Source organism: Nerophis ophidion, linkage group LG01, assembly GCF_033978795.1.
Source record: "Nerophis ophidion isolate RoL-2023_Sa linkage group LG01, RoL_Noph_v1.0, whole genome shotgun sequence".
Classification (NCBI taxonomy): domain Eukaryota; kingdom Metazoa; phylum Chordata; class Actinopteri; order Syngnathiformes; family Syngnathidae; genus Nerophis; species Nerophis ophidion.
Window position 1 is genome coordinate 37712867 of NC_084611.1, and position 15925 is coordinate 37728791.

The 15925-nt window shown below is 41.1% G+C and overlaps 1 protein-coding gene across 1 annotated transcript in view; it reads right to left on the reverse strand.

Moving 5' to 3' along the window:
* stpg2 (sperm-tail PG-rich repeat containing 2) overlaps positions 1-15925 on the reverse strand; it is an 86758-nt gene that overhangs the window by 356 nt on the left and 70477 nt on the right. The window contains exons 9-10 of the mRNA XM_061909103.1: positions 13007-13170; positions 12803-12895 (exon numbers count right to left, since the gene is read on the reverse strand). Coding sequence (XP_061765087.1) covers positions 12803-12895; positions 13007-13170 — 257 coding nt within the window. The remainder of the gene's footprint in view (positions 1-12802; positions 12896-13006; positions 13171-15925) is intronic.

Below are 15925 nucleotides of genomic sequence, written 5' to 3' on the forward strand. Positions count from 1 at the left end.
TTATTTGCTTTACTTTTAAATCAATCCAACCAAAAGTAATTTCCACTGATAGGGACTAAGTTTAAGAATAAACTTAAACATTTCCAATAATAAGAATGAAATTAAATTTAAACAATCCAATAATAAACTTAAACATCAATGATAATTTTTTTAATTTACTTTCAGTCAACCTAAACAATTTTTGTCAACATCAGTGAAAGTATTTCCTTCAAACATTTTCCCCTGTGAAATTATTTTCTTTAAACATTCCCCTCAGTCCAAACAAGCACTTCTTTCCTTTGGTTTTCTCACTAGTTGCGTCTTCTGAGTCCACACTTAGCAGCATGTCAAAAGGGTTGACTGAATGAAGCTCCAAAATTTTGAGCATGTGCTCTGAGCAGGTGAACAGATGAACTGAATCAAGCCGATCTGGTGGAAGCAGGTGGAGATGTTCAGCCCTCAGCTCTCACTGTTGCCCCTTCAGGCCTGGAGTGTGCTCTGCAAATCAGTGGTGTTTTTTCTTTTTGACTTGACAATGTCGGTTTTTGATACTTTGCCGTCTGAGGGATCAAAGGTCACGGTCATTCAATGTTGGTTTCCGGCCATGCCGCCTACGTGGAGTGATTTCTCCAGATTCTATGAACCTTTTGGTGATATTATGGACCGTAGATGTTGAAATCCCCAAATTTCTTGCAATTGCACTTCGAGAAAAATTGTTCTTAAACTGGGCTTCACGGTGGAAGAGGGGTTAGTGCGTCTGCCTCACAATATGAAGGTCCTGTGTAGTCTGGGGTTCAATCCCGGGCTCGGGATCTCTCTGTGTCGAGTTTGCATGTCCTCCCCGTGAATGCGTGGGTTCCTTCCGGGTACTCCGGCTTCCTCCCACTTCCAAAGACATGCACCTGGGGATAGGTTGATTGGCGACACTAAAGGGCCCCTAGTATGTGAATGTGAGTGTGAATGTTGTCCGTCTATCTGTGTTGGCCCTGCGATGAGGCAGCGACTTGTCCAGGGTGTACGCCGCCTTCCGCCCGATTGTTGCTGAGATGGGCACCAGCGCACCCCGCAACGCCAAAGGGAATAAGCGGTAGGAAATGGATGGATGGATGGATGTTCTTAAACTGTTTTACAATTTGCTCACGCAGTTGTGGACTAAGGGGTGTACCTCGCCCCATCTTTTCTTGTGAAAGACTGAGCATTTTTTGGGAAAATGTTTTTATCCCCAATTATGGCACCCCACCTGTTCCCAATTAGCCTGCACACCTGTGGGATGTTCCAAATAAGTGTTTGACGAGCATTCCTCAACTTAATCAGTATTTATTGCCACCTTTCCCAACTTCTTTGTCACGTGCTGCTGGCATCAAATTCTAAAATTCTAAAAAAAAAAAATGTTTATCAGTCTGAACATCAAGTACTTTGTCTTTGTAGCGTATTCATTCAGCTAAATATGGGTTGAAAATGATTTGCAAATCATTGTATTCCGTTTATATTTACATCTAACACAATTTCCCAACTCATATGGAAACGGGGTTTTTTATTCTTAGATATATCTATCGGTTAATACCATTATTTCCTGTACATTTCCAAGTACTGAAAGGTTATGTGATGGTGACAGTTTAACCCTGGAACATATAAAAGCCATTTAATAGTAGCTTGAAAAATACTGTTGAATTTTCTTAGGGATCAAATGAGATGTTTTAGTCTCCAACATTTGTCTTTGCCACTCAGAAGCCTTCAGTTTTCTCATGTAGTTACAGTTGGAATCCATGTGGCCCTTTATTCATCTCATCGTAAGAAAATCACACAGACAGAAATGAAGAAAAAGTGGCTAAAAAGTCCCAAAAAGGAGGTGAGAGTCAAAACTCTGCCCTGTCGCTTGGAGGGACAGTGCAATGTGTCACTAATCTATAGAAGGGAGAAGCGATGCCACCACCTTGGGGGAGAACATCGGTCCAAATTAAATTCTTCACTCTGTGTCTGCGGGCACTGCCTCGGGGTGTCCCACGACCTCGGCGGAGGTGGGGGGAGGCCATTACGAGGAGAGAGTGAAGGTGACAGGTAAAGAGGAGGAAATTGTTGTCTATAGCGGAGACAGAAACTGTAAAGAAGATCAAATATAGGAACGCCTTTTCCTCCATTACATATGTGAAGTGATGTAATCTGTTCTAGGGTCAAACTGTAGGCATCATAAAACATTTAACTGTGCAAACATTCTAAAATGTAGAAACATTAAATGTGTTCAATAAATGAACACATTTAATTTTGTGTCATCAGGGCCAGCAAGGTCTTCTTTGCTGGTCTAACATAGCCAGAAGTCATGATCATAATTAAAGATACAATTATTTTTATTATTTTACTTTCCCTCCATCCATCCATTTTCTACCGCTTGTCCCTTTGGGGTCGCAGAGGGTGCTGGCGCCTATCTCAGCTGCATTCGAGTGGAAGGCGGGGTACACCCTGGACAAGTTGCCATCTCATCGCGGGGCCAACACAGATTGAAAGACAACATTACACTCACATTCACACACTAGGGACCATTTAGTGTTGCCAATCAACCTATCCCCAGGTGCATGTTTTTTGGAGGTGGGAGGAAGCCGGAGTAGAACCCAAGCAGTCACGGAGAGAACATGCAAACTCCACACAGAAAGATCCCGAGCGCGGCATTAAACTCAGGACTACTCAGGACCTTCGTATTGTGAGACACATGCACTAACCCCTGGCCCACCGTGCTGTCCTTTCCCTAAATATCTAAAAGTATTCATATTCTCTTCATGTCACATTATTCTCGTACCAGTGCTGTTGGTTTTAGTTTTAGTTTGTATCCAATCAGAATTTAGCTAGCTTATGTTGCTATGCTGTACCAACTCTGCTCGAGGCCTTTAGAATAAACAATGCGAGCGTCTGTGCACTGCACTGTAAAAAGTCACCATTGAAAAGCAAGGAAAAAAATACAAAAATTGCAAAATTATTCTTCCAATAGAACAAGAAATTTTGGCTGGTCAAGACTTTCCAAAACAAGTAAATTTAGCTAACCTCAATGAACACCAAAATACCTTAAAATAAGTATCCATCCATCCATCCATGTTCTACCGCTTGTCCTAGTGCCATTTTTTTTGACATAATGATATGCGCTTGGCATCATGATTTTTTTTTCATGCCTGAAGTAAGAAATGATTCCTTTAAAAAAATAGTTTTATACTTGTGATTGTTAATGACACAGCTTTGCATCAGTTGATATTCTAGTTTCAAGCATGTTTTACTCAATATAGGTCATAAAGCCTCAGCTACAAGCTGTAATATCTTACTGAGACCATTTAGGACCAAAACACTTCGAACAAGTAAAACACTAACATAATATCTGCTTCGTGAGAATAATTATCTTATCAGACAGAAAATAAGCAAATATCACCCTTATTTGAGATATTTCATCTTACTTAGATTTCAGTTTTTGCAGTGTGTAAGTGAACAGGGACATACAGTTAATAGACAGTTTGCGATAGCCAATCAAATCACGAGTTGTTGTAAGTAAGGCCTTCTAGCTGGCCTCACGTTGAACGTGACATTTACGCATCCTGTGATTGGATACTCATCAGGACCGTTAGCGGATGAATTTGAGAACACATAAGAGTTGATGGACACTCGCAATAGCCAATCAGATCACAAGTTGTTGACAGTAGCCTATCTAAGTAGCCTGATGTTATCGAGACTGAGATTGGATACTCACTTGTCATTCCAATGCCATGATCTGTGGTCTGGATTATGTATTTGGTATTTTCTGTTCGTTTTAAGACTCAATTAGTTCCTGTTTTTTGCACCCTTGTTTGTTTTGGTTACCATGCCGACTTATTAGTTTCACCTGCCTCTGGTGTTTGGGACACTCACTTGCTCTAATCAAGAAACCCTTATTTAAGCCTGTCTTTGCCAGTCAGTCGGCCTGGCGTCATTGCTTGTTTTCATGCGATACCACAGTTCATGTTGCTCGATCCATGTCCGATTCCAAGTTTTGCTAGTTATTTGGCAGCTACGCTACGTAGTTTTACTTGTCCTACCTAGGTTATTTTCTGGCTGTGTAGTGCTCATGGCTTATATCTTACTAAAATCCTTCCCGTTGACTATTTACAACACTACACATTATTTTTTATCATTATTATCTATAATTACATTTAAATGGCATTGCATACATGTAAAATTAAATGCTATTTCACATTATGTGACCAGTAGCAGTTACACCCATTTGAACAGGTCAGCCACCTGTTGAAATCTTGAAACAGACATGTGATTTGACCTCAATGAAAAAAACTGAAAACATTTCCGGGGGTCTGGGGGAAGCTCCTGGTTTTTCACCAATTTAACATGCTAAAATTACCAAAGACAGCACCCTTTGAAGAAAATATTTTCATAGTCTCAACACAGAGTGATCGATCGATCGATACTGTAGCAACGACAACCGGAAGTTGATTAACATGACGTCACCAAAACCGGACAGGACGCTCCCAGCACTCGTGTCTTTCATTGTAAAAAATAAGAACAAAAACTTTAACAAAAAAAATGAAATATTTGCATATACAAACACTCAAATAAAAATTGTTTTTATTTGAGTGAAAGCGTCCTTTCTCTCGAGAACCGACATCGTTTACATTTTACTTTTTTCCCCCCCCCCCCCCCCCGAGATTAAAAAAGACGGAATTCCGACTTTAGACGGAAAAATCACATGCCTGTTTAAAGGGCTTTTAATGGCTAAAACATTAACCTGGACAACATTTTAACAGCTGGTTGGCTCAGATGTTATTCTGTTCATTACATTCACATGCTGCAGTGGACACTGCACAATTTAGCTTTCAGTATTAATGCAGTATCTGAAGCACCGTCTCCACGTGTGTTTATTGACAACAGGGTTATAACCTGGACACGTTAGCTCGTCGGTATGGTAACAGGTGACTGTTACTGCGTGCGTCTGCCCCGGTCCCGAAAATAAAAATTAAGAAAATCTGAGTCGGTGCTGCACACTGCACAGGTTCAGACCACTTTTGAACTTGTCTGCCAAGACGTCTTACCCTCGTATTTTGATCCGGTCAGTCCGTTATTTCTTTACTTCGTCGTCGTCATCTTCTTCTTCTTCTTCTGACCCACCAGGTGAGTTAAGTGCAATTGGCGGAGTTACAATGCATAGTAGGCTACCCCCACCTACTGCACCGGAGTTGTAACTACAAGCTCCAATCACTGAGCGTCCCATTGCTTTTATGAGCCCTCGAGCGAGTCAAAAGCCGAGAAATCTATTTGTGGCGGCCGTATTTCTTTCGTGGCGGGCCGCCACAAATAAATGAATGTGTGGGAAACCCTGCTAGGTAGGAAACACACGGCCCACCACTGGTTAATTTTCTCTATTAAATTAGGCACAATCGTAGCTGTCATGTTATGATGGAGTCTTCGGCCACCAGAGGGGGTAAGTGAGTAGATGCAATGCTTGTAAAAGGCATCCCATGCAACTCAAATATGAGGATTTTTTTTTCTATTTTACCGTATTCATTGCAGCTTCTTCTTCTGTGACATTTTCCTTTTTTTCTGCCAATTTAATATCACGTTATCGCTTCATGGTTGCAGAGTATCTCGCTAGGAGGTCCTTATTATGCGGCATGCTATAAAAGAATCATAAAGTCACTAAAGAGCGGACGTGGATGATGAAAACGTTTGACATTTACGGCAAAAGTTTTAATTATGCAAATGAAAAACACTTCAGTCAACATGGATTTGCTTGAACATAGCAAAAAAAAGGATGTTTAAGGGAGAAAGGTATCAAAGTAAGACCGATAACAGGTGTGCATGGTGCCTTCAAGGGTCGCCAGTAGACAGCTTCTGAGAGTCAAAGTAACACAGTGCTGCTCTCAGATTTCTGATTGCCATCACTTCCCAACAAACTAAAATGTGCTCCACGTGAAGCCTTTCAGCACATGAAAGAGATGAAATAACAGGCGTTGCACCTTAATCCTTCCATCTCTCTCGTCTTATTCCTGTCTAATGGCCAGATGACACGCTTTGTTCTAGCCCTTAGGCTGCAGAGTGGCATGTGGCTAACTACTGCCAGCAAGGCTTTACAGTGGAACCTCGAGTTCAAACCCTGCTATTTGTGGACTTTTCGATTTACAAACTTTTAGATCGAGTCAAGTAAGCCTCCATGTGCGAACCATATCTCTGTGTGCAAACGCTTTATTCAGTCATGCCTGCCAGACAAAACACAGGGCTCATTGTTGTAGCGGCGGTGGGGCCCTCCACTCACGCTTTAGTCAGTATGTGTGCCTTTTGTGGGATTTTCTTTCCGCTTTTGACAAGTTTGGTTCATTTTGCTAATGTAATATGAGTCCCCAAAAGCCAACAGACCAGCTTTGCAAAAAAGGAGGGGTGGATTAAAAAAAAAGACTATTTGGCGAGGAGTATGTACCGTACATAAAAGAGGCGGGATTGACAAGCAGACTCCGCACTAGAGAAAGTTTTAATTGTAAAGAGAACAACCTTTCCTGAGAAACAATGCCAGAGCAGACTTACTTCATGGGGAGGAAAAGGTACTGTACCTCTCTTGTGACTCACTGGTGATGGTGGCAGAAAAGAGGACTGTGGAAAAACTAGTGAGCATCTTTGATGCTGCCAGTCATCCTCTGCATAGTGTTATCAGTAGCCAGAGGAGCCTGTTCAGTGCTAGACTGCTTCATCCCAAGTGCAGGACTAATACACTCAAAAATAGTTTCTATTGTCATATTCTTATTTTACTGTTATGTTTTTATTCTCATTGTTGCTTCTTATTTGTATTCTTATTGTAATATTTTCCTATTTTGTTTCCAGTTATACCCCCAATATTTACTTTTTACTTTTTAAATTCAATCTCAACTCTGTACACTGCTGCTGGAATTTTAATTTTCCTGAGAAAACTCTCCTGAAGGAATGAATAAAGTACTATCTATATATCTATCTATCTTATAAGACTCAAAAGTGTGAAGCGAAAACGCAATTCATTGTGGTTCTTGCTGGCCTCTGAATAGCTTATTTAGTGTTCATGGCTAAAGGCAAGACTGTCCGAAAATCGTGTTCTTTCAAGTTCAAAACATGTCGCAAACGTGCGACAGAATTAATCGTCTCAGGGGGGAAAAAAACAATTTGGTAAGGTTGGTTAATTTCCAGTGTACACGTCATGACGCCATGTTCGCATGCGGGTCAGATTGCATTCACATTAGAAATCGCTTCTTTTTTTTTGTACGTGATCAGCCGCTAAAAAAAATCAGAACCGGCTATTCGAACTCTCAGTGTGACCGTAGCCTATTACCAATGGGGCAAGACAATAGAAGCTTTTGCTTTTTCTGCTCCATTTCGGATAGACAATCTTTCTTTGTTTATTTTTCATTTTCTTTGAATATTTTATTGTTTTTTTGTAGATGCAGATATTGTACTGGATGTTTCAATTGTGTAGATAAAGGGTGCCCAAACTTTTTCTGCAGGCGAGCTACTTTTCTATTGACCAAGTCGAGCGGATCTACCTCATTCATACTGTATATGTAATTTATGTTTATTTATTTATGAAAGATATGTTTTTGTTAACAAGTTAAAGGTGTTTAATGATACTTCAGGTATGTTTAACACATATAGAGTCCTTTCTTTCATGAAGACAAGAGTCTAAGTTGATGTATCACCTGATTCCGAAGACTTGCATTGATTGGAATCAGACAGTAGGGATGAGAACGTCCACAATTTTAAGTGGAGGAGAAAAAAAGTCCTCCTTTCTGTCCAATACCACATGAAATTGGATGTTTTTTGCCATTTTTTTGCAACAGCTTCCATACTCGTTTTCATACACATTACAAGAAATACATTGTATTTACAAGAAATACATTGTATTTACAAGAAATACATTGTATTTCCGTAGCTTGCCAGCTTGTGCACTCCAGCTTTCTGAGACTCTTATTTTGTTAGCGCAGGCAGGATGAAGCAGCACTTTCATTGTGAAAATAGGAACTGTGCAGTCTGTCTTTAGAGTTTTGACAGCAGGTACGGCGCGAGAGTGTCGAAATAAAAAGTGTTTCTTGCCTTCCTGTCGGTCATTTTTTCTTAAAAATGAGCTCACAGCAGCCAGCGTCATCTCACAAGACCCTCTGGTGCCGTCCGTGTCAATCAAGTGACGAAAGTGACGTCTTGGTGAAGATTGATAGGTCTATTTTTTTAATGCCAGGCTGAGGATCAACTGACACACCCTACGCCATCGACCGGTTGCTCACGATCGACGGAATGTGCACCCCTGGTGTCGATGGAGAGTGTATTTGGTTTGTTGAATTCAAAATGAATAGTGAAACGCTCAGTCAGCATTAATAGTGCTGATAAGTTGATTGTAAAGAACAGTCTAGCAAGTGTGACAGAGTTTCACACCAAAAGCATTTTTAAAGCACACGTAGAGCATACTTGCCAACCTTGAGACCTCCGAATTCGGGAAATTGTGGGGGGGCAGGGGCGGGTTTTAGGGGGGAGGAGTATATTTATAGTTAGAATTCACTGAAATTCAAGTACTTATTTAATTTATTTATATATATATATATATATATATATATATATATATATATATATATACATATACATATACAGTGTGGCAAAAAAGTATTTAGTCAGCCACCGATGTGCAAGTTCTCCCACTTAAAATGATGACAGAGGTGTGTAATTTTCATCATCGGTACACTTCAACTGTGAGAGACAGAATGTGAAAAAAAATCCAGGAATTCACATTGTAGGAATTTTTAAGAATTTATTTGTAAATTATGGTGGAAAAGAAATATTTGATCAATAACAAAAATTCAACTTTTGTTGGCAATAACAGAGGTCAAACGATTACTATAGGTCTTTACCAGGTTTGCACACACAGTAGCTGGTATTTTGGCCCATTCCTCTATGCAGATCTTCTCGAGAGCAGTGATGTTTTGGGGCTAGCGCCGAGCAACACATACTTTCTACTCCCTCCACATATTTTCTATGGGGTTGAGGTCTGGAGACTGGCTAGGCCACTCCAGGACTTTCAAATGCTTCTTACGGAGCCACTACTTCGTTGCCCGGGTGGTGTGTTTGGGATCATTGTCATGCTGGAAGACCCAGCCACGTTTCATCTTCAGAGCTCTCACTAATGGAAGGAAGTTTTGGCTCAAAATCTCACAATACATGGCCCCATTCATTCTTTCCTTAACACGGATCAGTCGCCCTGTCCCCTTAGCAGAAAAACAGCCCCAAAGCATGATGTTTCTACCCCCATGCTTCACAGTAGGTATTATTCTTCCTCCAAACACGACGAGTTGAGTTTATACCAAAAAGTACTATTTTGGTTTCATCTGACCACATGACATTCTCCCAATCCTCTGCTGTATCATCCATGTGCTCTCTGGCAAACTTCAGACGGGCCTGGACATGCACTGGCTTCAGCAGGGGGACACGTCTGGTACCGCAGGATTTGATTCCCTGTCGGCGTTGTGTGTTACTGATGCTAACCTTTGTTACTTTGGTCCCAGCTCTCTGCAGGTCTTTCACCAGGTCCCCCCGTGTGGTTCTGGGATTTTAGCTCACCGTTCTCATTATCATTTTGACCCCACGGGATGAGATCTTGCGTGGAGCCCCAGATCGAGGGAGATTATCAGTGGTCTTGTATGTCTTCCATTTTCTGATAATTGCTCCCACAGTAGATGTTTTCACACCAAGCTGCTTGCCTATTGTAGATTCACTCTTCCCAGTCTAGTGCAGGTCTACAATTATTTTCCTGGTGTCCTTCGACAGCTCTTTGGTCTCAGCCATAGTGGAGTTTGGAGTCTGACTGTTTGAGGCTGTGGACAGGTGTTTTTTATATGGATAACGAGTTCAAACAGGTTCCATTAATACAGGTAACGAGTAGAGACAGAAGAGCTTCTTAAAGAAGAAGTTACAGGTCTGTGAGAGCCAGAGATCTTCCTTGTTTGAAGTGACCAAATACTTATTTTCCACCATAATTTACAAATAAATTATTTAAAATTCGTACAATGTGAATTCCTGGATTTTTTTTTCACATTCTGTCTCTCACAGTTAAAGTGTGCCTATGATGCAAATTACAGACCTCTGTGGTCATTTTAAGTGGGAGGACTTGCACAGTCGGTGGCTGACTAAATACTTTTTTTCCCCACTGTATATATTTATATATATATATATATATATATATATATATATATATATATATATATATACATATATATATATATATAAAGAAATACTTGAATTTCAGTGTATTTCCACATATACACACACATAACACTCCTCTTTACTTATTGTTGTATTTGAAATTGCAATGCTTTGCAGCCAGGAGCACAGCCTTTGAAGGAGCATAGGTATGTGCAGGATCTGTGACATTTAATTTGCTGGAAAGGAGAAAGTTTACGCTTGAATTGTCCATCCTCGTTCTATTCTCTGTCACTATCTTTTTTTGGACATTACTACTTGCCGTAGTATTGAAGCAATGCATGATGGGATTCCGGATGTTTTGTGTCAGTGTATTAACGAGCCGACTGGAATAAACACAAGCTGGGAAATTGCTCCGTGCCTGCCTACTTTATTGGTTATAGATAAACCTATGAATAACGGAGACATACGTAATAGTGTCCTTATTGTTGTGTGTGCAGTTGTGCACTCTCCAAAAGCCGTAGATGTTATAATGTGACTGGGCCGGCACGCTGTTTAGATGGAGGAAAAGTGGACGTGACGACAGGCTGTCCTCACTCAGGTCTGGCTGGAAATCGGGAGAATGGTTGTCCCGGAAGATTTTCGGTAGAGGCACCTAAATTCGGGAGTCTCCCGGAAAATTTGAGAGGGTTGGCAAGTATGATGTAGAGGTGGTTCTGACCATTTATGGTGCTTAAAAAGCAGCTACTGCCATCTTGTGGAGTTATTAATCGTCAAGTAGGTCGACCTACTCAGTGGCCTAGTGGTTAGAGTGTCCGCCCTGAGATCGGTAGGTTGTGGGTTCAAACCCCGGCCGAGTCATACCAAAGACTATAAAAATGGGACACATCACCTCCCTGCTTGGCAATCAGCATCAAGGGTTGGAATTGGGGGTTAAATCACCAAAAATTATTCCCGCGTGGCACTGCTGCTGCCCACTGCTCCCCTCACCTCCCAGGGGGTGATCAAGGGGATGGGTCGAATGCAGAGGACAAATTTCACCACACCTGGTGTGTGTGTGTGAGATTATCATTGCTACTTTAAAGGCCTACTGAAATGAGATTTTCTTATTTAAACGGGGATAGCAGGTCCATTCTATGTGTCATACTTGATCATTTCGCGATATTGCCATATTTTTGCTGAAAGGATTTAGTAGAGAACATCCACGATAAAGTTCGCAACTTTCGGTGCTAAGAGAAATGCCCTGCCTCTACCGGAAGTCGCAGACGATGACGTCACATGTTTGATGGCTCCTCACATATTCACATTGTTTTTAATGGGAGCCTCCAACAAAAAGTGCTATTCGGACCGAGAAAACGACAATTTCCCCATTATTTTGAGCGAGGATGAAAGATTCGTGTTTGAGGATATTGATAGCGACGGACTAGAAAAAAATAAATAAATAAATAAATAAAGTTAAAAAAAAAAAACACGATTGCATTGGGACGGATTCCAATCTTTTTAGACACATTTACTAGGTTATTTCTGGGATATCCCTTATCTTTCTATTGTGTTGCTAGTGTTTTAGTGAGTTTAATATTACCTGATAGTCGGAAGGGTGTCTCCACGGGTGTCTTGACGCGCAGTGTCTCAAGGAAGTCGACGGCAGCTATGGACGGCACAAGCTCAGCTTTTCTCCGGTAAGAACTGACTTTTTAACCACAATTTTCTCACCGGAACATGTTGGTTGACATGTGGTCGGGATCCATGTTCTCTTGACCGCACTCTGATCCATAGGAAAGTTTCACCTCCAGGAATTTTAAACAAGGAATCACCGTGTGTTTATGTGGCTAAAGGCTAAGGCTTCCCAACTCCATCTTTCTACTGTGACTTCTCCAATATTAATTGAACACATTGCAAAAGATTCAGCAACACAGATGTCCAAAAAACTGTATAATTATGACGTTAAAGCAGACAACATTTAGCTGTGTGTGTGCGCAGCGCTCATACTTCCTAAAAACCCGTGACGTCTTGCGTACACGTCATCATTACACAACATTTCAAAGACGAAACTCCAGGGAAATTTAAAATTGTAATTTAGTAAACTAAAAAGGCCGTATTGGCATGTGTTGCAATGTTAATATTTCATCATTGATGTATAAACTATCAGACTGCGTGGTGGGTAGTAGTGGGTTTCAGTAGGCCTTTAACTTTAACTGGAGTTTTCTACGGCCAATGTTGTTTGACCCGATGCTAATTAGAAAGGCATTTGGCATCTCTAGTCATTACAAAAAAAAAAAGGAAACAAATGGCTGATCAAAGAGTCAACTTAAGACCAGCCCATTCAGTTTGAGGAGGAGAACACAGGCAGGACTGTTCTTGGAAGTAAAAGCAATAAGGGCGATGAAAGAAAAAGTAGCAAAAAAAGTCTAATGAACTAAAAAGTAAGTGGCGTAGAAGTCAGGAAGCAGTCAAAGAAAAGAGAGAAACCGGATTCTTGGTGTGATAGTAGGTCAGATGCAACTGCTGTGATGTCCCACTTCTTATTAAAGTCCTACAAAATTTGGCATGCAATGCGGCGCTTCTTTCTTCTTAAGACGTTTTTTGTTAAGTAGGATTTCAGTAGCTTTAACTTTGGAAGTCCAAACCAAAAAAAAGAAGAGAAAAACAAGAAGAAACTTACTTTTGGCAAAAGTGAGGACGTGAGGCGCTGTGTGGCTGATCGGAATGCGGCCGTGCACTGCTTTTTGTACTGCTCCTCTGGACGCTTTTCTGCCTGAGAGAACATTGAGTAGAAAATACAGACGGCAGGTTGTTTTCTTTCGGGACCGGGTGAGGACAGAAAAAGATGAAGGGATCAAACCAGCCACTGATCATCCCTCAGTACCTCGTACTCTGCTGGACTCGGTCCTTGTATCGATTCCTTATTGAAGCAGATGCTGCAGCGTTTAGCGGTGGAGCCAAAGCCTCCCTTCTTGGCTCGATCTAAAAAGGCCCTTTTAAAACTCTCCTGGGCCAAACCGTAGGCAAAGACGTCGTACGACCCGGGACCTGGACGCAGATGGAAGGAAATATGCAGGGAGTTACAGCAGAAAGAGATGATGAGCTTCTTTTTTTTTTTTTTGATGCACCAGATTCAAAAAAAATGTTTGAGGTGACCTGAGGCTGTGCAAAAGAGATGCAATTTGACACATTTGGAGCACTTTTGTAATGAAGCAAGTGAAAATGTGCCATGCTGATGGACATCTTCCCCAAAGTACTGAATGCTATTTAAATGGGCTGTTGCTCATTTATCAAACCAAAACATATAACAAACAGCTTACAGTGTTACCGTTTAAAGGCCTACTGAAATGAGATTTTCTTATTCAAACGGGGATAGCAGTTCCATTCTATATGTCATACTTGATCATTTCGCGATATTGCCATATTTTTGCTGAAAGGATTTAGCAGAGAACATCGACGATAAAGTTCGCAAATTTTGGTGCTGATAAAAAAGCCTTGCCTTTACCGGAAGTAGCAGACAATATGTGCGTGATGTCATGGATTGTGGAGCTTCTCACATCTGACCATTATTTATAGTCATGGCCACCAGCAAGGAGAGCGATTCGGACCGAAAACGCGACGATATCCCCATTAATTTGAGCGAGGATGAAAGATTTGTGGATGAGGAAAGTGAGAGTGAAGGACTACAAAAAAAAAGACTATACAGTGGGAGCGATTCAGATGTTATTAGACAAATTTACTAGGATAATTCTGGAAAATCCCTTATCTGCTTATTGTGTTACTAGTGTTTTAGTGAGATTATATGGTCGTACCTGTACAACCTGAAGGTCGGCCCCGCACCTTTCTTCAGCACCAGTCGACGGGTGGTGGCGATGCCCATCTCTGCCCTTCGCAAGGGACCCTCTTTGAAACACGATCTTTCGAAATGATCGCTGCATGATACACTGTACTTTGTGTGTGTGTTCCAATCCAACCGTGTTCGCTTGACCGCTCTGTTTCATAGTAAAGCTTCACCGTCATCTTTCGGGAATGTAAACAATGAAACACCGGTTATGTTTGTTGCTAAATGCGGCAGCAATACACCGCTTCCCACCTACAGCTTTCTTCTTTGACGTCTCCATTATTCATTGAACAAATTGCAAAAGATTCAGCAACACAGAAGTCCAGAATACTGTGGAATTACGCGATGAAAACAGACAACTTATAGCTGGGATCAGTGCTGGAACAAAATGTCCTCTACAATGCGTGACGTCACGCGCACGCGTCATCATACCGCGACGTTTCAGCAGGATACTTTGGCGCAAAATTTAAAATTGCAATTTAGTCAACTAACGCGGCCGTATTGGCATGTGTTGCAATGTTAATATTTCATCATTGATATATATAAACTATCAGACAGCGTGGTCGGTAGTAGTGGGTTTCAGTGGGCCCTTAACAGAACATATATTTTTATTTAATGCCAATATTTTTTTCAAAAAGTCATTATTAAATTACCGTGTTTTCCAGACTTTGAGGCACACTTAAAATCTTTTTTTTTCTCAAAACTCGACATTGCGCATAATATCAGGAATAATTCTAGTTTCGCTTACCGACCTTGAAGCAATTTAATTTGGTGGGGACGGCGTGGCGAAGTTGGGAGAGTGGCCGTGCCAGCAATCTGTGGGTTACTGTTTCAATCCCCACTTTCTACCATCATAGTCACGTCCTTTGTGTACTTGAGCAAGACACTTCACCCTTGCTCCTGATGGGTCCTGGTCAGCGCCTTGCATGGCAGCTCCCGCCATCAGTGTGTGTGTGTGTGTGTGAATGGGTGAATGTGGAAATAGTGTCAAAGCGCTTTGAGTTCCTTAAAAAAAAGGCAGAAAAGCGCTATACAAGTATAACCCCTTACCATGGTACATGGTGTAATGATAGTTGTGACCAGTAGATGGCAGTCAAACATAAGAGATACGTGTGGACTGCACTATGATGGCAATATGACTCAATTAAAAAACACCAACATTTTATATGTTCCATTGAAAAATAGAAAACATTACACATGGCGCTAAAAAAAAATCTATCAAAATGTTTAAGTATGACTTTAGTAAGCTGTGAAGCCGCACCGCTTGATGGATTAAACATAGGAGTATTATTATGGTGTGTGTATAATGTAAGACATATTATCTGCCGTTATGCAAAATCAACTTTTTTTAATTTCTGGTACCTGCTGATCTGTATTTGGGATCTGTGTATGTCCTGAAAATGTGCACGCCTCCGCCTTTGTAGTCCATACCGAGGCCGTAGTCGATAAGCTTCTTCTTTTTGTCTATCTTCTTGTTATGGGACATTCATCCTCCACTGTTGCCATTTCTAATATAAAGTAGTGTAAAGTTCTTACTTATATTTGTCAGTGTACTTGCCATGAAAGAGCTAAAACATACCAGTGTAGTGAACTACTAGAGAGTTCCAGTCGGATGGTTTCTCATGGGACACATTTGCGGTGTTGTGGTTTCCGGATGAGGAGATGCTGCTCCCTTATTGATTGAAGTAAAGTCTGAATGTCATTAAAACGGTTAGCTCCATCTTTTGACACTTCTTCCACTACCGTCCTTGCACGCTACACCGTTACAACAAAGATGACGGGGAGAAGACGCTGACGAAGATGTGCCACGTAAATAAGTCCGCCCACAAAACTGCGTATCCGGAAGAGCCTGTCAGAAAGCGGCTTGAAGATGATCTGTAAAACATAATCAATGCAACATTTTAACCATAGAACCACCATTACCTGTTATGTAGACCACACGGAAGTGTTTTACATTTTGAA